Source organism: Myotis nattereri (genome assembly GCF_964212035.1).
Source record: "Myotis nattereri genome assembly, chromosome: 3".
Lineage (NCBI taxonomy): Eukaryota > Metazoa > Chordata > Mammalia > Chiroptera > Vespertilionidae > Myotis > Myotis nattereri.
The window spans coordinates 50,875,531-50,897,734 of NC_138077.1; the positions used below are offsets into that span (position 1 = coordinate 50,875,531).

Consider the following 22,204-nt stretch of genomic DNA (forward strand, 5'->3'; position numbering starts at 1 on the left):
TATTATGGGGAAAAGGACATTTCATAAGCTAAATAATCAACAGGAAGACAATAATCCTAAATTTTTGTGCACCTATAGACATAATTTCCAAATTTATAAAGTAAAATTGATAGGAATTAAATCCATTCTCATCATTTCTCAATAACTGATAAGACAAGTTGTCCTAGTTAACAAATACAGAAAATCACAGCCCCAAACTGCATGATTCAAATTATTTTCAAGTACACATAACGTATTTACCTAAATTGACTGCATTATGTAATGATGGCATTATAATTAAATTAGAAATTAACAGAATGATAACTTTAAAATTTTAAAATGTTTGGAAACAAAGAAACATATTTCTGAACACAAGTGAGTCAAATAAAAAATTACAACAAACATTAGGAAATATGTTGAACTGAATGAAAATAAAAATTGACAATAGGGCCCCAAACTTCAAACATCTAAAAATACATTAACAGAAGAGAGATAAATAAATGTTGTGTTTACATACAATGGAACACTAAAAAACAATAAAAAAGAATTAACTTCTGACAAACACAACATTTCAGATATTATATTGAGTAAATGAAATATCATAAAGCAATGCACAGTTCTACTTAGATAAGTTCAAATTTAGCAAAACTGAAAGTTATTAAGATAAATGAACTTTTTTGTTAACGTTTTTATTGATTTCAGAGAAGAAGGAAGATGGAGAGATAGAAACATCAATGATGAAAGAGAATCATTGGATGCCTCCTGCACACTCCCCATCAGGGATTGAGCCCTCAACCCAGGTTTGTGCCCTGACCAGGAATCCAACCATGACCTCCTGGTTCATGGGTCCATGCTCAACCACTGAGCCACACTGGCCAGGCTATTTTTATAAATTTATATAAATACACCCACTGTATTTATATATTAAAAATTTTTAGAAAAGTGGAATGAATTTGTTTATTAGACACTGTTCCAAGCAGGTAGAAGATATTTTAACTATTTTAATAATATTAGATTGAGAAAGAAAAAACGGCAGCATAATATTGAAATGAATAAAGAAAGTGAGAGACAGAGAAGTGACTTCTATGGGAAGTGGGGGGTTTGGTGACCTGGGGAGACTGTAGATGCTTCCTGGTGTGGATGATTGGGAAGAACTGACTTCCCTTAAAGCAGAGGTAAAATCACTGAGATGGGGAAGAGGTTTCTGATAATGACTCTGCTTATGGCTGAACACCTCAATCAAAATGTCAGATTTCTTTCCGTCTGTTAAAAAATTAAGCATGTAAAAGTAAGTAAATAAATAAGAACTTGTAAATGTCAGCATAATGTTCAGATATGTGTAGCTCATTGAGCAAAGTGAACAGAAGCAATCTTTTTGCTTCTGTAATAAACTGACCTCATAATCCTTGGTAAAATTTCTTTCTAGACCATTTCTCAGTCTTCCCAAAAGTTATAGTGCTGGATATGGGACTTGAGGTTTTGTCTAAAAGAATCACTATTTTATCTGGCATTCTTTTAACCAAATAATCTTAAAGGACTGGCCATGTTTGTGTGTTTCCACTTTGACTAGTTAATCTCAAGTATAAGTTAATTGTTCTAAATGATTAGTCTTCTGATGTAGTAAGAGTCCCTGAGATTTGTCCTAAATATTTATACACTCCTAGTAAAATCCACTAAGAAATGCAGAGTAGAGGAGGAAGCCAGAAGCAATATTTATACCATAACAGAGGAATGTATGTAGAATCCAGAAGTCTTGTAAATGTAAGGATACTGGGGACAGAGGATCAAAATCTCAAACACATTATACATGGTTTCTTATAGTAAAGTGAGTTTTGTCACCTATGACCTATGTGACCTCCGGATTTAACTTCTCTAAGTCTCCGCTTCCATTTCTGTACTTAGGGAATTTTAATAACATACACTTGGAAGAACAGTGGTGAGGATTAAATGAGGGATAGGTGTTGAGCATAAAGGAAGCTCTCAGTCAATGTCAGCAGGTGGTTTGATAATAGGTCGGTCAAAGGAGGAAAATGGTGGCTGTGAAATATAGAGCCAAGGTTGGTAATGGAAACAGGCTGTGTTCCAGAAAAACCCAGATCTGCCGCCACCTATGAGTTGAGTTGAAGAGTACACAGGTGTGCCTTTCTTCAAGGAGACTTGAACTGTATTCTCTCTAAGAAGTGATGTTCGCCTATTTTTTTGTTTCCCAGTAGAACTCTGTGCTCCAGATCCCAGGAGAGGTACCACAGCCCTAACGACCTTGTCTAAGCCCAGAGTTCGGAAGAAGCAGAGGCATTAGGAGCAACAATAAAATGCACACATGACTTTTGACAAATTAGAGCCCTGTGGCAGCCTATCAGCAGAGCCTCTGTTCTCTGCACCCCAACCCCATTGCCTTTTAGAAGTCAGCACTTCTGTTTCTTGCTCCATCACTTACTAATTAATGTGACCTCAATAAATGATTTAAATTCCATAAACTTTAGATTTCTCCTGTGAGAAATGTGGTTGATTGTAAAATGCAACAGAAGCAGTCTGGTATAGCAGTTAAAAGCTGGGCATTTGGCATGAAAAAAACAAGTTCAAATATTCTACCATGTAGCCACAAAAACGACCTTGGGCAATCCACTGTACTCCTCCTGATGACTCAATTTCCTCCTCCATAAATGAAAATAACAACAACTATCTCCTAGGATTGTTGTGAGAAACTAACAAGATAATATATGCAGTTCAGTTCCTGAAACACTTTGAGCACATAGTATGTGTTGAGTTAATATTAGCTTGAGTAATATACAGTTCAACAAAATTTCAAACCATTGTGAATTGATTTGACCACAGGCAATGTTCAGAACTCAATGTTATTTGCCAAAACCATAAGTTGTATTTCTAAAAGTGGTTGATCCTTAAATGGCTTAAATGGAATTTTTGCTTTTACCACAGAGCACAAATTGTCCAAGTTGAAGTCTAATACAGGCCAAAAAGAAAACTACTCAACTTTGTAATATGTGAAACTGAGAAATGAGTTTAAGATAAATACTAAATTGATTCAAAGAATAATTAGATGTCATAACCATATACATATATATATATATATATATATATATGAGTGTGCATGCACACACACACACATGCATACACACATATGTACACACACATTTACACAAGCCAGCACAATCTTTCTTCACTTGTACAGGAGGAAAACAGTGTAGTAGAACACCCTCTGATGTTATGTAATGTGATCTTACATATGTTACTTAACCGAGCCTCAATTACCTTAGTCATAAAGTGGATATTTAAGGTATTAGGTCATAGGGATTAAATGAGAACATATATGAAATTCTAGCCCATAAATGGCACTTTTTCAATTACTAGTTTTTCTTTCTTTTTTTTATAGGTAGCTTTTACGGTTGCCATCGAAGATAGAACCAATTGGCTAAATTCCTCAGGAAAGAAGAATTATGAGGTGCTGCTTCATCTAAACATGGTTTCTTTCCAAAATTCTCTGTTGGGGATCCTCTTAGTCATATGGAACCATCCCCTTGGGCACCATCTGTCCTTACTCCTGGATTTTCATTGCATCAGGAGCACTAGCATCTATGCACGACTGGTCTTGTGAACAGTCCTATTTAGTTTTTGTAAATCCTTTAGTCCTTATGTTCACTATTTGTGCGTTTATCCATTAAAAATATTTGTTGTGTACCCACCATGCACAGGCACAGTAGTAGTATCCTTGGAATGGGTATTCTGGGTGATAGCTCATAACACTTTTACTTACCCAAAGATTCTCATAGCAGCACAAGATTATAATTGAATTTACTCAACCAAGACATGAATAACTCTCAGTATTACCATTACCTTCTGTGAATGGCAAGGTCAGCTTTTTGCTAAGACATGTTGGGCTTTTCCATGGGTGAGAAGTTCCAATAACCTTAGAATAAGTTCCCTTTTTCTACATAGGCCACAAATTTCAGTCCATTGAATCAGAGCCAAGGAAAGATAATATTTCTATGTCCTTTCATGAGACTAGAATTAATCGTGTTTTAGCTTCTTTTTAAAAACAACCATAACAGTACCAAGTTTCTATTCATTATTCACAATCTACCCTTTGTTTTCTTTATCTGGACATGCCAAATTGTGTTCCTTTATGTGTTAGATAGGAGGGCATTCTTAAAGCTCTCTTATCTCTAACTCTGCCATGTTTCAAGGTTCTTTTCTTTAATGCAGTGGTTCTCAATCTTCTGACCCTTCAAATGCACTTCCTCATGTTGTGACCCAACCATAAAATTATTTTCGTTGCTTCTTCATAACTGTAATGTTGCTACTGTTGTGAATCGTAATGTAAATATTTGATATGCAGGATGGTCTTAGGCGACCCCTGTGAAAGGGTCCTTTGACCGCCAAAGGGGTCGCGACCCACAGGTTGAGAACTGCTGATTTAATGCAAAGATAATACTGTCTGTATCAATGGACACTGTTAGTGAGGACATTGTTCCTCACCCTCTATTACTGCTTGGGCTTGGCCACATGTAGCAATTTGTGATGGTTATCACTAATTACTAAGCATTGTTAATTATAGTTTTCTATACTTTGTCCTGCATTCATGCCATGGAGTGCCCTTTGGTGGGATAAAATGTCTTGAATCACTTTCACTTTTGTCTATATTTGATAATAAGAACTAACTTCTCTAGCATGGTGACTCTTGTGAGTTCCTGGGCCCAATTCCCACAATGTATGTTTGTGTGGTGAGGGCAAGGCCTTCCCACACAACACAAAACAATTCTCAAACACCAGCTGGGCATCCTACAATTCAGCTCAATTCTGACACTGTCTACCTGAAGACAGCATCAGATTCCACAGGTTGAGGGATCAGTACTACAATACTGCCTCTCCCCAAGTCCAGACACCAGTTGTAAGTCCAGGTTGCAACCTATACTTCTAACCAACTGGCTACAAATTGGAGGTTCCCAGAACCCACTCCTTGACTTTGATTAACTTGCTAGAGTAGCTCATTGAACTCAGAGAAATATTTTACGTACTAGAACACTGGTTTATTATAAAAGGATATAACTCAGGAAGAGATGGATAGGCCAAGGATTGGAAAGGGCACTGAGCTGCCCTTTCCTCATGGCTAACTCCCAGCACCTCCACATATTCATCAACCAAAAAGCTCTCCCAGCCCAGGCCTTTAACGTTTTGATGGAGGCTTCACTAACTAGGCATGATTGACATTGGCCATTGGCAATTGATTCAACTTCCATTCCCTTTCTCCTCCAACTCTGGAAGCTAGTGCAATGGCTTACATCTATGCTGAGCTCAGCAAAGTGATTCCAGGCTGCACTTGAATAATCTCACAGGCCCTCCCCACTCAAATAAATTCTTTATGGGTGTTTGATTGAATGAATTTATTATTTGCCCAAACAGTGTGTAGCTTTCACCTCAGATCCTCTCACATGATCACAAGTGATTAGACTTGAGATGATTAACACAAATAGAAATCAGAGTGGGCCATGGGGAAACCTTTGGGAAAGTAAAAACAAGTGAGGAGAGGTTGTAAAAGCCATGACTGATAGCCCTCAAAGGCTGGGAGTAGACCATGCCCAGGCTTAGTTTGGCCTACCGATTATCAAAAAAGAAGAAAAAAAAGAATTTGTTTCCAAAATTTATAATAAGGCTATTTCACGCAATCATATCGATTTCTGGCTTCCCTTTCAAACTCTGAAGAGCTGACTTGCAGGACAGCAGTGCCTGGAGCTAGGTGGCAGCTTCCCCTTAGCCTATGCACCTGGGTGACCCCTGTTCCCACCAAGGCTACCTAACTCACCCAGGGTTCTGATCCACCTTAGTAGGACTGGCACCTGCGCTCTGTACCCAAGCTCACAAGTAAGATTTATGAAGAAAAAATCCACAGCCGCTTCCTGCTGACAAATGCCCTGACAACAAGACATCAGCGTAGTGAGATTTCTGATAGAATTTTTTAGTGGGTGTTTCTAGAAGTGTTTGATCCCCAACAAAAGAGTAAACTATGATGCTGGGCCGATTACTTATTGCTTTGATACCTGTGCTGCCTCTGTGATTAAAAGAATTAAAAGACTAGGCTATGAATTTTACAAATAGGTCACCTCATTAGAGAAAAATAAAGAGCAACCAAAGGCTTTTATGAACACTTATCTGCATGTTGAAAAAAAGTCAGCACTGGCACAGAGCTGTTTGGAGTGAACACAGGTGAGTAGATTTTTACTCTGTGAATTCCTTGTCTGAAGATTTCAAAGTGCCACTCCATTGTCTAAATCAATGACAAACCCATGGAGCCACATTGGTTATTTACATTTCCTAGCAGCCACAGGAAAAAAACAAAACCACAACAGCAAGTGAAATTAATTTTCATAATACATATTATTTAACCCAGCAAATCCAAAAATTGTCGTTTCACTGTGTAACCAATTTAAAAATTATTGAGTTAGTTTATAAGTTGTCTTTGTTTTTTACCAAGTCTTTAAACTCCTGTGTGTATTTTACATTAAAGTCAGTGTCTTTCATTTCAAACTAGCTGCTTTGCTAGTGCTCAAAACCCACATGTGGCCAGGGTAGCTGTACTGAACAATGCATGTGATTAAATCACTTTTTTTCCTTAGACTAACAAACAAGGGTAGATGGATGGATTTCCCACAGAGTTCATAGGGAACTAGGAGACCTTCTGATACATGAACTGTATCTTCTGGGTTCCTTTCTGCCTCCCAGGCACCTTCTCTGCCAAATTCCCCTCTTTCTTTGTCTCCTTTCCCATTACCTAACTGGAGACACTATTGCAGCACAAACATATGGGGTGTAAAGGCAGAAGGAGTGAGCTGGATACCCAGCCTGTCCCTTGCAGGTTTTGACCTTGTAAGTTATTCAACCTCCCTGGTCTCAGATTTCTTTTCCATGAAATAGGATTAATTTCTTCACTGAATTCTGCAGATCAAATAAAATAATAAAGGTAACCCGTCAGCACCAAATAGACACGGAGTTTCCAAGCTTTCAATGATTATTTTTCAAAATTTATATATTTTTGGTGGAAAAGGCAACAGGGGGAAAAAGAATTGCAGAAGTAAGAACTTTTTTAAGATATGGGCTAAATTCCATTCCACACTCTATCCCTTCTTCAGTACTTGATGGTTAAAACCCTTCTAGGCAACTAGCATGACTTCCATCTAACGCACAGGGAACATAAGTTATACATACATACAAACACACAAGAATAATAAAAAAATAGTTTCAGTTTTTGCCTGAGTTTGTCCAATTGCAGTAAGACCCAGAAGATGAGGAGGGAACACCTCATGTAGGAGTGCACCTGATTACTCTGCAAAATGTCTGAAGCAGAGGCTCCATGCAGTCCAATGCCTATTAGCATGGCAAGAGTGCCCTCATCTAGAAGACCCACTTTCTCAGCCCATTAGGCTCCCTCACTAAAATACTGCCCTGCACCTCAAGGAGCCTTACCAGACTGAAACTTCTCCAGGTTCTAAAGCCAGCACTACTTCAACAGCCCCTGCCCACAGCTCAGTTACTTTGAGGAATCTGTAATAAAAAGAAGGGAAGACTCACCAGTTCATTCTCCTCTCCTTGGTTAAGCAAAGCCCGATGGTCCTTCTGACTTTTCTCCTCCATCTAAACTGGATCTCCTGGCTAATTCCCTGGGGAAATGGGAAACCTACAGAGGCTTATGTGAACTCCCGAACAGTCACCACAGTTGTTCTCAGGTGCTTAATATCCCTTAGCACATACCTCACCTATTACCTTAACAAAGGAAAGGAAAAAAAAAATACTCTCCTCAACCATAGGATTAATCTGTTAATCTCTTTGCTTGTTGTGGAGTTTTTTTTCTTCCTAGTACTTGCTTGCTGAGCTAGATGTGAGTGCCTCCAGACTTAAGCTGCTGAACTAGATAGGTAATTTCCTGGGCTGTCCATAAATGTCTCAGCCAATGAACGGGAATGAACACATTGCTAAAAACCTGAGACAACAGGATTTGAGTAAATAAATAAATATACCATGGATTTTGAAAAAAGGAATGGGCATATTGGGGGTGACAATGAGAACTGAAGGAAGAGAGGTTGGCTCATACCTGGGAATGTAGAAATCATTATGGAATCAGAAAACTCTGAATTATCATCCCTGCTCTACTGATGGACCTGGACAAATACGATCTGAATTTTAAGTTTCTTTGTAAAATGTCTAAAATATTTATAGAGTTGATATGATTTTTAAGATATTTATTAAAGGCCAATTATAGGTTCCTTCATACTCAATAAGTGATAGGTCATCATCATTACCAGAATCATAACACTAATAAAAAAGAGACAAGCTTTTAAATAGTAAACTATAATAATAATTTTATTTCTTTCATTTTCCTTTTTTAGTTTACAAAATTTTTCAATAAGTGAAGCATATGGAGGGAGGAAGAGCTAAGAGGGCTGAATATTCGGGGTGTCATCTAAATTCCCACAATTGTATAGTCACCATTATATTGGATATTTTGAATTGGATAAGTTCATTAAAAATTAGATATATTTTGATTTACTCAAGGCTTAGTTAATTTGTTCATGATAAACACTTTTGTCATTTTATTGCCTTTTTATTGGATCCAGGCTACTTGACAAAATCATTGTCACTTTGGCCATGGAGGAAAATTTACAAAGAATGAAGACTAGTAGAGGACGATAGTCTTTCCACTGTCTGAGATAGTCCTTGGTTGTCTTATGGGAGAACCAGTGCCCACCTTGAAGTTCAGCAGAGTTCAATGTACTTTCTGGCCCAGAAGAAAGTAGCTGATGAAAATAAACAAATAATTACAGCTTCTCATGCCAAAGAGGCTGAGATACCCACTCTAAAGAATAATATGCCATCACAAATGTTGCATTTTTAAGGAACACCAATCTAGAGTTGAATTACAATTTGGAGAAAAGAGTCATGGATTTTAGTAAAACCTAATGGAAGACTTTAGGGGCAGTCATCATTCTCTTCTTACTGGTCATCTATTTACTCAGATTTTTGCTAAAAGAACGCCTACTTTGTCAGGGCAGAATGACTTCAGACAAAAGCACCAAGGATGAATCATGATTTGCTTAAAGTAGGCGTGTGACCCAGTTCTCAACAATAAAATCAAAGGAAAAAGGGTGGAGACCGGAACTGATGGGTGCTGGAGGCTAAGAACAGTAGTTAGCATAATAAATGCTAGAAGTTCCTCAGAGGGCTGATGGACATCTGGGCTGAAGATTGGCATATTATTACCTACTGCTGAACAGCTGAGAGCAATTCCCCTAACCCAGTGGTTGGCAAACCAGGGCTGGCAAGCCACATGCGGCTCTTTGGCCCCTTGAGTGTGGCTCTTCCACAAAATACCACGTTCGGGCGTGCACGTACAGTGCGATTGAAACTTCGTGGCCCATGTGCAGAAGTCAGTTTTTGGCCTGGACGAGTCTGTTGAAGAAGTGGCGCTAGAAGAAGTGGCAGTACGTTTGCTGAGGTCAACCCCTCAGATTGAGGACGTTTTTAGCAAAGGCCAGCTTAGGAGTACCCTAATTAAGTTAATAACAATGTACCTACCTATATAGTTTAAGTTTAAAAAATTTGGCTCTCAAAAGAAATTTCAATTGTTGTACTGTTGATATTTGGCTCTGTTGACTAATGAGTTTGCCGACCACTGCCCTAACCCGATAACCCTTTATTGTTTACCAAACCTTACCTTTGATATGTATATCTACTTGGCTAAAGGGAAAATGTGTTCATAAAAGTCAGTCAACTTGCAATGTGCATTCTGTTTCATTCTTTTTTTTTTTATAATTTTTTTTTTATTATTATTAGTTAAGGAATTACAAATGTGTCCTCATCCCTGTTTCATTCTTTTTGAAGAAGAGCCTTGGGGGTAAAACTAGACAATTAAAGTAGAGCCAGGGAATGGAAATTAGAACAGTCTAGCTAAGGAATTAGATTTTGTATGCTTTGCAGAAAGCATCCTTTGGAGGTGTCATAGGAGCTCACCAAACTCTTCAGCTTTCCTTAGTTCACTTCTGCCCACATGTGTGAAATATTCTAGGCCTTAAAAGGAGAATCCAGAGATGACTGAGGCTAGCACCCTGTCCTTGAGTTCAGTCTACCGGAGCCATGCTCCTGAATGTAAATATTCTGTGTTCCCCACTTTCCTCCAGCTACTCCTGTGACCCTCATTACAAAAGAGCTTTCAGAAGCTCTTCTCTCACTGACAGGTTCAAGGTTGACTGGTCACAGATATGTAAACCATTCATTGCTTAGCTGGATCATCTGAGGTGCCTTCTTCCTGTAGGAACTAGATGGTTCAGAATCTGTTGGCAGAAGTGATGATTTTTCAAAGTGACTGATTGTTGGAATATGTGAACTGATAATAGAAACACGGCAGCCCAGGGACTTCTGATTAGAGCATGTGAAGCAAAGGGGAAAGAAACATTCCACCTCACCCACTTACAGCTGACTTCTATCAATGAGGAAAGGCTTTCCTCTTCTGTTAATGACTTTTCCCTGGGATTCTCATGTCTGCTCCTATTCTAGGCATGGCTGCCCCTCCAGCTGCCCTCCAAAGGCATAGAGACACAAGTCAGGTAGCTGAGCTAGCTATTCCATGGCCCTCACGGGAGTCAAGGACCAGAACTTGGATAAATCCTAGGCTCTACTTAAGCTTTATGACAAAATGAGCTGTATGCGTTGAGATACTGTAATTTGGTGTGGACCATTGACGCCATTGTTCCTTTTTATTTAATTGTGAAGCATAGTGGTCCCTCCGTTGGAAAACTGCTGTTTGAACTGCTCTGTTATTCTTAGTCTCGTATTCTGTAGGTCAACTCTGTTATTTTTAGACTGTAAAATAACTTTGTTTTTTGCTTGAATAGAAAAGATAAACTTAATTGTCTGACCTTGCAAGCTAGCCATCTAACTGATACGCTGATATTGATGCCAGGCCACCTGTATAGATATGATACTCAAGGTTATGGGTGTCTGAATAGATATGATATGGTACTCAAAGTTACAAGTTGTCTGTATTGATATGACAGGTGTTTGATTAGATATGGTATGTACTCAAGGTTACGAGCTGTCTTACACAAAAACTAGAAGGATATAAAAAGGAAATACTCCCTCCTGTGTTTGTGCAGAATTTGAACCTGCATGCAATAAAGATGACTCCTAACTAATTGGCTCCTTAGGTGTCTTGTCCAGCTCTCTGATTTGCAATACAATTGCTTCTGTTTGAAATTTAGAAAACATTCACTTTAGTCATTAAATAAATAATAATTGTCTTACTCTATTATGAAGCCAAGTCTATTTCCTAATGCTTTATGTGTTAGGCTTGGTATAGGCATCTGCTATATATGAGCAGATTTCATCTTTTCATTCTCTCACCTGGATGTTATTCATTACTCGTACTTCAAAACCTCCAGTTTCCAATCTCCTTATTTTAGTGTGTGTGTGTGTGTGTGTGTGTGTGTGTGTGTGTGTGTGTGTAGGGGGGTGCTTTTTCACTCTCTATTTAATTTAAAATTCACTGCCCTTTGGGTCTACCTTCTTTGCTTTGGGGGCCATTCCCATAGCTTTTTATACATAAGTGGAAAATGCTTCTATCACATTCAAGGGAAAGAACATTCATCTTCAAATCCAGGCACTTAGCTCAGATATGGCAGGTGCTCAATAAGTACTGTGTGAATGAATAAGTTACTTTTCCTACCTTGGGAGTCTGCTTTACAATATTCCATTTTTCAGATTAGGTAAATGTTTACAGAATTTTTCCTTAGGTTGGTCAGTGGCAGAATGGAAAATAGAGCTAGAACAGATATTGTCTGTGATCTGTTCAAATCCCTTTGGGTGCCTTCAATGCCCCACAGGCATTTGTATGTTTTCATCTAATGGCCTGTACCTGCATCTCTGCACAGCATTGCCCTTGAGCCCCTTTGCCCATCCCAGCAAAGACCCAAAAGTGCCTCAAGTTTCCACCTTACCCCCAACCTACCCAAGCAACCCTGAGCCAATGACTGAGGCTGGAGTCTGAAGTGCTTCTCCCTGGCCAAGACTTGGGACATTGAGGTGAAGTGTATATTCCAAAGCTCCCTGACAGCATTGGGTTGAATTTAAGACTTTTCCCAAAATCACATTCTTATTTGTCTCTTCTTCCATTCCCTTACCAGTTTTCGCTAGGAACACTTCCGTTATAAAATAAATTCATGCCTCACTGTCTGTTTCTAACTTCAGAAAAGAACTAAGTGTTCTTAATATTTGTATTCCCCATAGATCTCTGTAGGCACCATCAACACATTTCTTTTTGAAGGGGCAAGAGGGGAAACCATCTGCTATATATGAGCAGATTTCATCTTTTCATTCTCTCACCTGGATGTTATTCATTACTCGTACTTCAAAACCTCCAGTTTCCAATCTCCTTATTTTAGTGTGTGTGTGTGTGTGTGTGTGTGTGTGTGTGTGTGTGCGCGCGCGCGCGCACGCGCGCGTAGGGGGTTGCTTTTTCACTCTCTATTTAATTTAAAATTCATGCAACCACCCTGACTTTATTCTACCCATTCTTTCTGCCTAAGATATTAAGGTTGTTCCAGGAGAATTCAATAGCTCATTTCATGCTACTGGAAATGTTTGACTATTGTCAAGGACTTTAGGTTTCGCAAAGCTTATGCCACTTTGCCACACTACTCTGTGTATTTAGTAGCTGCATAGACACAGAATGTCTGTTTAACACTCTGGAAGACTTTCCAGATGACTGGCCCCAAGGACAAATCTACACAGACTGCCAATTGTATGGCTTGTTAGCTGAGCACAGTAAGTACCAGGAAGAATGAGTCAAGTGTTAACCATGTTTGTCAGGTAAGCCACCAACTGGAGACTGACTAGTGGCCAAAAAGATGTCCCAATGCTGTCAGATCATTTAATGTTGGTGAACATTAAACTTGCATCTGTGTCCCCCTCACTGCTGCTGAAAACACTGATGACCACTGAGCCCAGTGAAGGATGCTGAACAGAAAGGGAGAGACATTTTTGAAATTGGTGCTGTCTGTGTTCAAAGAATGGGTTCAATTTCATTTGTCAACTCAAGAGATTTCCCCAGGAAGGAAAAAAAAAATGGAATGAGGTGGGATGATTACAAAAATGCGGAATGGATTTAAGTATTACACAGTAAACTTGATCCCAAGATCTATCCTTAGAAGACCATAAACCTCTAAAGTGATGTCCTGAAGCTGGTTGATTTCTTTCTAATCAATTTCAGATGATCTAACCTGGTTGGAGAGATGAGGATTCCTTTGATATATTCAGACCTCCCCATGGTCCAGGATCAATTATTCTTTTTTCCCTTATCTGAAAGGTGGACTAGATTGAGTATTTTAAAGAGTCGAGTTTTTTTGGCATACATTTTCAACTAGCATGAAGAATATGAGATATTAAATGCTATTCTATGTTTTTGACTTTGGCTGGTGACAATGTTTTCTCCACTGAACTTAGCCATCAGGTGCTTGTTTTGTCAAGAATACAGTACGTACTGAGATCTCTAACAAAGAGCATTGAAAACTGGGATCACCTCAGGGTTTCATTACCACCAGGGACAGCTCTTATAATACAGAGTAGAGAATTCACAGGGACAGACATAACATTTCCAAAGGAAATATACCACGAAATGTTCTGTCTGAACTGTGGAAGTTGGCAGGAAAAATTGTAGATGAGTCTCTATAAAAACAAGTGCAAGATAGCACACCTAGGGAAATAATCTATTTTTTTTTTTAGGAATAAATTTCCTAAACCTGATTCATTGTCAAAATCACCTGGAGAGCTTGATAAAGGCACAGCTCCCCAGAACCCATCCCAGAAATTCTGATTGAGTATGTCTGAGGTTGGGTCCTGGAGTTTATTTCTAATAAGCTCCTTGGGGATTTCCACGAGTCAAATTTGAGAACCGTGTTCCAAAGAGAAACCCATGAAGTGCTATGGATTATTCCCCAGAGAGATGGGCTAACATGAAAAGACAGCAAAAACACCAACCACACAGCACCTATAGCTCTGTCTGAATCTGCATTGTTTCATACAGGTCTCTGCATCTCAGGGGAGAACTTGACGACTCAGAAATCATTCAAGAGAGGCCTATTTATAAAGCATTTTTTTCAAGATAGGCAGAAGATGAAACATGAAGGGCTGCAAAACAAAATCTAAAAAGAAGTTGACTTTTTTGAAGTAGAGTAATTGATTCTGTAAACAAAGGCTAGGGGTAGGTCACTCTGTGTCTTATTTTAAACAAGTAAAAATAAACAGACAAACTGAAAAAGAATAACTTTAAATAGTTAGTAAATCATAGATAATCACACAGAGAATTATAGTCATTCAATTCCTAGAAGTGTGTGGTATGTTCATTAGTTCATTCATTCTCCATTTATGCATTCTTTTATTTATTCCTTTACTGATTCACACAGCACATTTAAAAGCTATGCTATGTGCAGGGCCAAGATTTAAGAATTCTCCTTACAGCTTGAGACATTCAGGACAATAAATTTGTGCCTCGTTTAACCTCCTTTGATTTTTGAAGTTATGCATAAGATAATAAATAATATTCTTAAACAATAGCCAAGGAAGCTAAGGTGTAGACATAGTGGCTAATTTGCTCAAAATCACAAATTTAAAAAGTCAGGATTAAAGATCAGACCTGTCTGACTCCTAAGCTTATACTCCTTTTTAAGCTTATACTCTTTTTTAAAAATATATATGTTTTTATTGATTTTAGGGAGAGGAAAAGAGAGGGAGAGAGAAACATCAATGAGAGAGAAACATTCACCAGCTACTTCCTGCATGCCCCCTACTGGGAATTGAGCCTGCAACCCGGGCATGTGCCTGACTGGGAATCAAACTGGTAACTTCCGGGTGCATGGGACGATGCTCAACCAACTAAGCCACATTGGTTGGGCTAAGCTTTTACTCTTAACTGCCAATAGACCATATGCCATTTTTGAGATTGACTTTATGTATCCAAGTTCTGTGTGACCCCTGATGATATGGTCATACATGGGGTACTGGTTGAGAGCCCATGATTTCAGCCCTGAGCCAAACACTCTAGGACTCCTGTGCACCCTTCTAGCTGCTGGGCTAAAGTGAGGTGTGGGCAGATACAAAGATTTGGCCTTTTCCAAATATGACTCTTGGAATCCAGGCCAAATCAGATGTCAGGACCCATCTAGGAAAGTTCCAAACCTACAAAGTTATCTCCACATTAAACCAGTTTCTGATTAGTCGTGGATTATGGCTGAATTCTTGAGGCTATGTAGGCCGTTATCAAATTTCCAAAATTAACCTTGGGCCAGGTTCTGAGAGAACGGGCTTAGCTTTCAGGAAAGAGCATCCAGCCAGTTGTGGAGTCACCTTATCTTGTACTTTGCTCAGTTCTGAGAAGACCAGGAATACAACGCAGCCTTGAGGCTCCACGCTGTTTTCTCAGAGTGATGTCCCTTAAGTGTTCCTGCAAGGAGTTTCACCTAATGGAATTCACCTAGTGGGTAGGTATATTTCTATCTTTACAACCTATGTTTCCCTAGTCACATAAACCTGGGACAGTCGTCAAAAACAGGCTCACAGAAGCCCTGCCACTGTGAAGTCCCTCATGAGTCATTAAGAAATCTGCAGAATGTTGCATGCAGGACTCCCGGTGACAGCATGCTCTTCCCTCCTGCAATCTATGTTGGCTGTACGGGCCACAGCCCACCATGAAATGATCTCTGCTGATTTCATGAGGCTTCTCTGGGCCTGGCCTGATCCTGAGATTGCTTGCAGAGTCCCCCAGGCCTCTACAATTGCATACCACTGTATACAATGGAGATATTCTCCATCTATTTTAACCATTTTCCACATCCTTTAGCCATTGGGAGACATGTTCAGACTGTTTATGTCACCTTTGTGTGTCTTTATGGTACCATCAGCCATTAGCAACATGCATCTTCCACATCACAGAGTCACATCAGTGCCAGGTGACAAAAGCCACAGGCATACTCTCTCCATCCTGCTTTTACTACACTTTAACACACAGACTACTGAGTGGGCTTCTCTTTATTTATTTCTCATCTCTATCTCTTTCTCTCTATCTCTATCTCTATCTCTATCTCTGTCTCTGTCTCTGTCTCTGTCTCTGTCTCTATCCCTAGCTTTCATTTTATCACAAATTTATTTTACTCAGACCCTTGCCAAAGTTCCTAAAGGTAGGGTAAAACCAGATAGAAGATTGAAAAATACACACCCAGTTGTACTCAAAGGTTGCACCTGTTCCCTAAAACCTTGGTTTTTAAACAAGTTTTCTTGCCTCAATAGTCTTTTCTCTTGGGTTGAGTATCTTCCTAATAGAGTCTTTGCACTCGTGTGCAAATAAGCCTTTAAGTCCCTCTACATATTGAAATAGTCTTTGTAGCATACACCCAACCCTTTTACTTCTACAGCCCACCTCCACACGTCCACTGTATAAATAGACAGTCAAACTCATTAAGCACAACATTGCAATCACTATACTTTGTACTTTTGGTTGTTTTTATTCATAGTCCTATTGTTTTAGTTCAGCTTCTTTGTACTGAATGGAAAAGAGATTTTCACAGACAAAGGAGGATAAATCAATCAATAGTGATCATATATTCTTTTTTATTCAATCATACCACAGCTGCTTGCTGAGCCCCAACCATAGCCCTGTGCTAGGTGCAGAGTGGGAAGACGAAATGAACCAGATTTGGTCTCTACCCTCAGAGAATGTGCTTTCTAGTTAACATGAGGTTGCATGGGAGTTGGAGGAAGTTGAAATGCCACAAGGTAAAAAGAGCCACACACCACACAAAGGAAGGATATGTAGAGTGTGATGCGTATGCAATTAAAGGGATCTCCCTTCTGGCTTGACAGATCAGTGGCATTCTAATTGGATCTTGAGAATTGGGTGGGATTTTGATATGTGGAGATAGAAGTATGAAGTTTTGATGCCCCCAAAGAGAAAACAGGGTGAGCAAAGATATTAGTGAGAAAATTGCTATATGATGAGAATAAATAGGTTACTGAATGCTGGGAATAATAATAAGTTGCATTACTGAGTACAAGGAAAAATGTGTAAGATCAGCCCAGATGTGGTCAGTGCAAAGGGCCTTGAAGTATTTAGTAAGCAATCTGTATTTTATTTGGTAGATAATTTTAATTATGAAAGGTTTCTGACCATAGATGTGACATGATCAGAGTTGGGCAATAGAATTCAATAGAGACCTTGAGAAGCAAAGTTAGAGAGACCAGTTAAGAGGCTCTTAAAATTATGTAGGTGGTGGCCGAGGGTCCTGGAGAAGAGGAGGGTCTGCATGAGAGACAATACCAAGAGAGAGTGCAAGGTCTTAAGAACTGATGGAGGTGGGACAGGAGGGATTCTTCACTGCATAACCATGTTTGTGGTTACAAAAGTAAAAGTCCTCACCTACAAAGCCTTCTTGATATCACACAGAATCACCATTTTTGTCTTGCAACATAATGTGGATGGCGCCCCCCTTGAGTTGTGCAGTGCGTAATACATGCAACATGCATGAGACCTTTCAGCAGCATTCACAACTTCTACAGAGTTTCCATAGTCAGTCTTTGTGCAGCCTTAATCACAGGCCAGTGCTTTGTCAGATTTTTCATGGACTCAAAACACTCAGGAGAGAGAGTTGGGATGAGACAGCAAGAAAATACAACTGGGAGAGTCTGGATGACATTCTGAGTGTCCTTCAATCAACCATGGACATTGCTCCACAACATCCTGCATTCTTTTCCCCAGTGGATTAGCTCACTTGATTAGCAGTACCTAGCCAGGTGTGAAGAACATAAAGGACTTTGATTTGGAAATCAGTGGACTTGAATTGTAGACTCGGGTCTCCCATTTCCTAAGTGTGTGGTTGAACAAGTACTAATCTTCCCACCTCAGCCACCTGCAGGGTTGCCCAAGGACTATGTAGAAAACAAACCAGCTAGTGGGTGAGGCAAGGACACCATCAGATAAAATAATTAGGGAAGGCTTCTTTGAAGAAGGGACACATGAGTGAAATCTGAAGGAGAAGGAATCAGCCAAGAGTGTGGGAGGTTGGTGGTGCAGGGGGAGCATTCAAGGCAGAAAGGATGGCAAATGCAGTCTCCTTGAGGAAGAAATAAGCTTGGTATGGGAGAAGGCCAACACTCTTTCAACAAGTGCAGGAGAGGTGTGTTTTGTTGTTGTTATTTAAAGAAAGTCATTTTATGGATAAAGTTTAGAGGGTTATTTTAACAAGTCTAATGGAAACCAAAATGTGGACCCAAATGTTCTGTGGCAGCAATTTTCAAGATTTTTTTATGCATAAAGAAGTGAGCATGGTTCAAACCAGGAGAGACTCTATCTAACCCTAAAAAGCTGTACAAAGCAGGGGCTGAACAAAGTTCAAGCAGAGATATAGGTTTCTCTGGCTTTACTATTTCACTCTCTCTGCAGTGGGAGTCAACCTCTTCTGCAAGTGATGGTCAGGTTCAATTGCAAAAGAGGTTGACTCCCACTGCAGAGAGAATGTATATGAAAACTAGGAACTCCCTCTGAAGAAAATTATACTCATGATGGTAATCCATTGGATAGTTGCCTCTCTTTCCACCTTGGTTTTCAGTGCTACAAACATTTCATTCAGGGGAAACACCATGGTGAAGACACATGCAGGCAGAGGTCTTGTGTCTGAATCTAGCTCCCACTCCTGCACTCGCTCGCTGTGTGCCCTTAGACAAGTCTCTGAGCCTCTTGAAGGGTCTGGTACCTCATCCAAATAAGGAGGGTAGTAATCCTTGCCCTGTATTTCTCCTACGATCATTATGAGGTTTAAATGGGAGAATGAGCATAAGAATATTTTGTATGTGCTTAATGCCCTGTGTACAAAGCAGGGAATAATAGCATCTGAAGTATTAGGAAATGACTGGAACTTTGTAAAGATGTTGCTTTGATTCAACGTTAGTGGAATAGACCACATCATTTTATTAACCAGAGTGAAAGACTCCACTAAGAGAGAAAGAGATTGATTTTAAAACAACAGAATTACAGAGTTTACTTGACTTTTTAAAATACAGAATAATTTATTTCATCATAAACTAAATACTGAAAAAATAATCACTTTTTCCAGTCATTACATCTGCAAGTGGGTACATGCACAGTGTGAGAGCACATAGGGACACAGATGGAACAAGCATATTTCCATTCTCAGATCATTCCATATTTAGTGAGAAGAGTCCAGAGTCAGGGTTCTTTTCTGTGGATAAGGGCTATTTACCTTGGAGTGGACATACAGGGGACCCTCTCAAATGATTTGGATCAGGTGGCTGTCCGTTTCTCCTCCAAGTCCTGGTCAGAACAACATATTAGGCATTGATAACTCTGCTTTGGGGTTGGGGTGCTCTCCCAGGTTCTTTTCCTCAAAATTTTCAAGCACCTATTTCTAAGAAAGTTCACATATTGGAAGAATTCCACAGATGTCAATTTGGCAGTCAGGGCCCCTCACTGTGCACCTCTTTTTTAGGCTCTTATCCCTATGAGAAGCCATCTTCCAAGATCCAGAGCAGTCATGTCTACTTGTCCACCCCATGGGACCTCGCAGGGTCCCCAGCCCATGTCCCCATATAGGTCAGCCTGATATTCTGTGTGGGCAGCAGTAATAAATGATTGACATCACAGTGTAAGACTGTCTGGACATATCCAGTCTGGAAGGGATCTTGCAGGTACTTGAGTTTCATCTGATACTTGACTTCTTTCCCTAATTGGTCTTTGAATATCCACTTGCACCTCCAATGTCACAGAGCACACACCTCATGAGGTCACCAACGTCCACTCCCATCAGTGTTGTAAAGGCCGTAGTTTTCTTGTCAGCCCAGACTCATTCCCATGGTGCTCTTTACACATTGGCTGTGCCCTGGGCATAGGTTGGAGCCTTCTTTCCCACGGTAATCCTTCAAGTATTTAAGTACAATTCTCACTCGCCCAGCCTACCCATTTTTTCCAGAATAAGCACTTTCTGCTCCTTAATTTATTGCCTCCAAGATATAATTAGTCTCAAGTGTAGTCTTCAGAATGCGTCCCTTTTGGCAACGACTTTAGGATTGTTTGGCTGGTCAGAGATTGGAGTCCCCCATCCCTGTTCCCTGCCAGCCGTGTGCGAATTACTGAGGATGAATTCATTAGGATCAAGGCAAAAGCAACTTAGTCTCAGAAAGACAGACACTCGGTTGTGGTTACATTTTGCTTTTAACACACTTCTAGCCCAAGTCTGGCAAGATGCCTGGAATTTATTTGAAGAGAAGGCCCTGCTATTAGCACAGGGTTGCCTCCTTCCACCTGGCACATGAGAAACTCATTCTTTGTTTGACTGAGAGATGACACCAGGCACCCGCCCTGCTGGAGCTTAGTCATGAGAAGGCATTTGGAAGCAACAGAAGATTTGCTCAGAAGATTGTGTCTGAGGCTTGGGTCTGCTCTCCTCAGCCTGGGTCGGTTTTCTCATCTGTAACGTAGGGATGAGTCCTTCCTTGTCTGGGTCCAGGAGAATTGTGCAATTCACATGAACCAGTGGCAAGGGACTCTGTAAGTATGAGATGTACACACTGTTCTTTATTTTTATTGAGGTTATTGGGGTGACATTGGTTATTAAAATTATATAGGTTTCAGGTATACAATTCTGTAATACATCATCTGCATATTGCACTGTGTGTTCACCACCCCAAGTCAAGTATCTTTCCATTGTTATTTATCCCCTATTTACCCTCTTCTACCTCTCCCACCCCACTTTCCCTCTGGTAATTACCACACTGTTGTCTGTGTCTACAAGGTTTTTCCATTTGGTTAATCCTCTCACTGTTTGGACCAACCCCTCAAACCCCCTCCCCTCTGACAGGTGTCAGTCTGTTCTCTGTATCTATGAGTCTGTTTCTACTTTATTAGTTTACTAGAGGCCCGGTGCATGACATTTGCGCCCTGGGGGCAGCAGCGTCTCTCAGCTTGGCCTGCACCCTCTTGCAGTCCTGAAGCCTTTGGGGGATGTTCACCTGCCTGCTTAGGTGAACCTGGCTCCTGGCTGAGCGGGCACTTCCGCTGTGGGAGCACACTGACCACCAGGGGGTAGCTCCTGCATTGAGCATCTTCCCCCTGGTGGTCAGGGCATGTCATAGCAACTGGTCATTCCACCGTTCAGTTGATTTGCATATCAGCCTTTTATTATATAGGATTATTATATAAGATTTTCTTCATTAGAGTCCACATATAAATAAAATCATATGATACTTGTCTTTCTCTGGCTGGCTTATTTCACTTAACATAGTACTCTCCAGGTCTATTCATGCTGTCACAAAAGGTACGATTTCCTGCTTTTTTACGGCTGAATAGTATTCCATTGTATAAATGTAGCATAACTTTTTTATCCATTCATTTACTGATGGGCACTTGGGCTACTTCCAAATCTTGTCTATTGTAAGTAATGCTGCAATAAACATAGGGGTGCACATATGCTTTCAAATTAGTGTTTCAGTTTCTTCAGATATATTCCTGTAAGTGAAATCACTGGGTCATAAGGCAGTTCCATATTTTATTTTGTGAGTTAACTCCATACTGCTTTCCACAGTGGCTGCACCAATCTGCATTCCCACCAACAGTGTATGGGGGTTCCCTTTTCTCCCCATCCTCACCAACACTTGGGTTTTTATTTTTTATTTTTTGATGTGCACGCTGCTTTTGCTTGTCACTAGGTTGTATACCATCTCCAGTTTGCTCTGCCCACAGCAGCCCCACTTTTAAAAAATAGGAAAAATGATCCATTTTAGAAAAGGACATTCAGAGTTGTCATATCACTGCTGAGGCTGACTTTGTAAACAGAAACATTTCTTCTATACCAAGGAAGACAGTGATAGTGATTCTGCAATCTATTCTAATGATTCCTCACGCCTCAACTTAAAACCAGAAGCAACAAGGTGCCTTCACGGCTGGGAAAACACCAGGCTCCCAGAATTATCTATCACCACAGAGCCACCAACCATGCCCAGGAGTTCAGCCAGGGAAGGCAATGACTTCAGGTGCTGATGAGAGAAGCAAAGCCAACCACTTGTTCTGGGCCAGGACACTCCACCCTGCCCACCTCATTCTCTTAGGACTTGATGTCCATAATAAAAACGTTGCTTTTGCTCTAAAATAGTATTTGTGGATTTT

General features: G+C 40.0%; 1 protein-coding gene across 1 annotated transcript in view; it reads right to left on the reverse strand.

The window, feature by feature from the left end:
* The window catches only part of ATP13A5 (ATPase 13A5), a gene marked incomplete at its 5' end in the record, with an annotated part of 106,004 nt that extends 98,381 nt beyond the window's left edge, over positions 1-7,623 (reverse strand). Inside the window, one exon of the mRNA XM_081087045.1 lies at positions 7,561-7,623. Coding sequence (XP_080943171.1) covers positions 7,561-7,623 — 63 coding nt within the window. The remainder of the gene's footprint in view (positions 1-7,560) is intronic.
* Between the last annotated feature and the right edge of the window lie 14,581 nt (positions 7,624-22,204).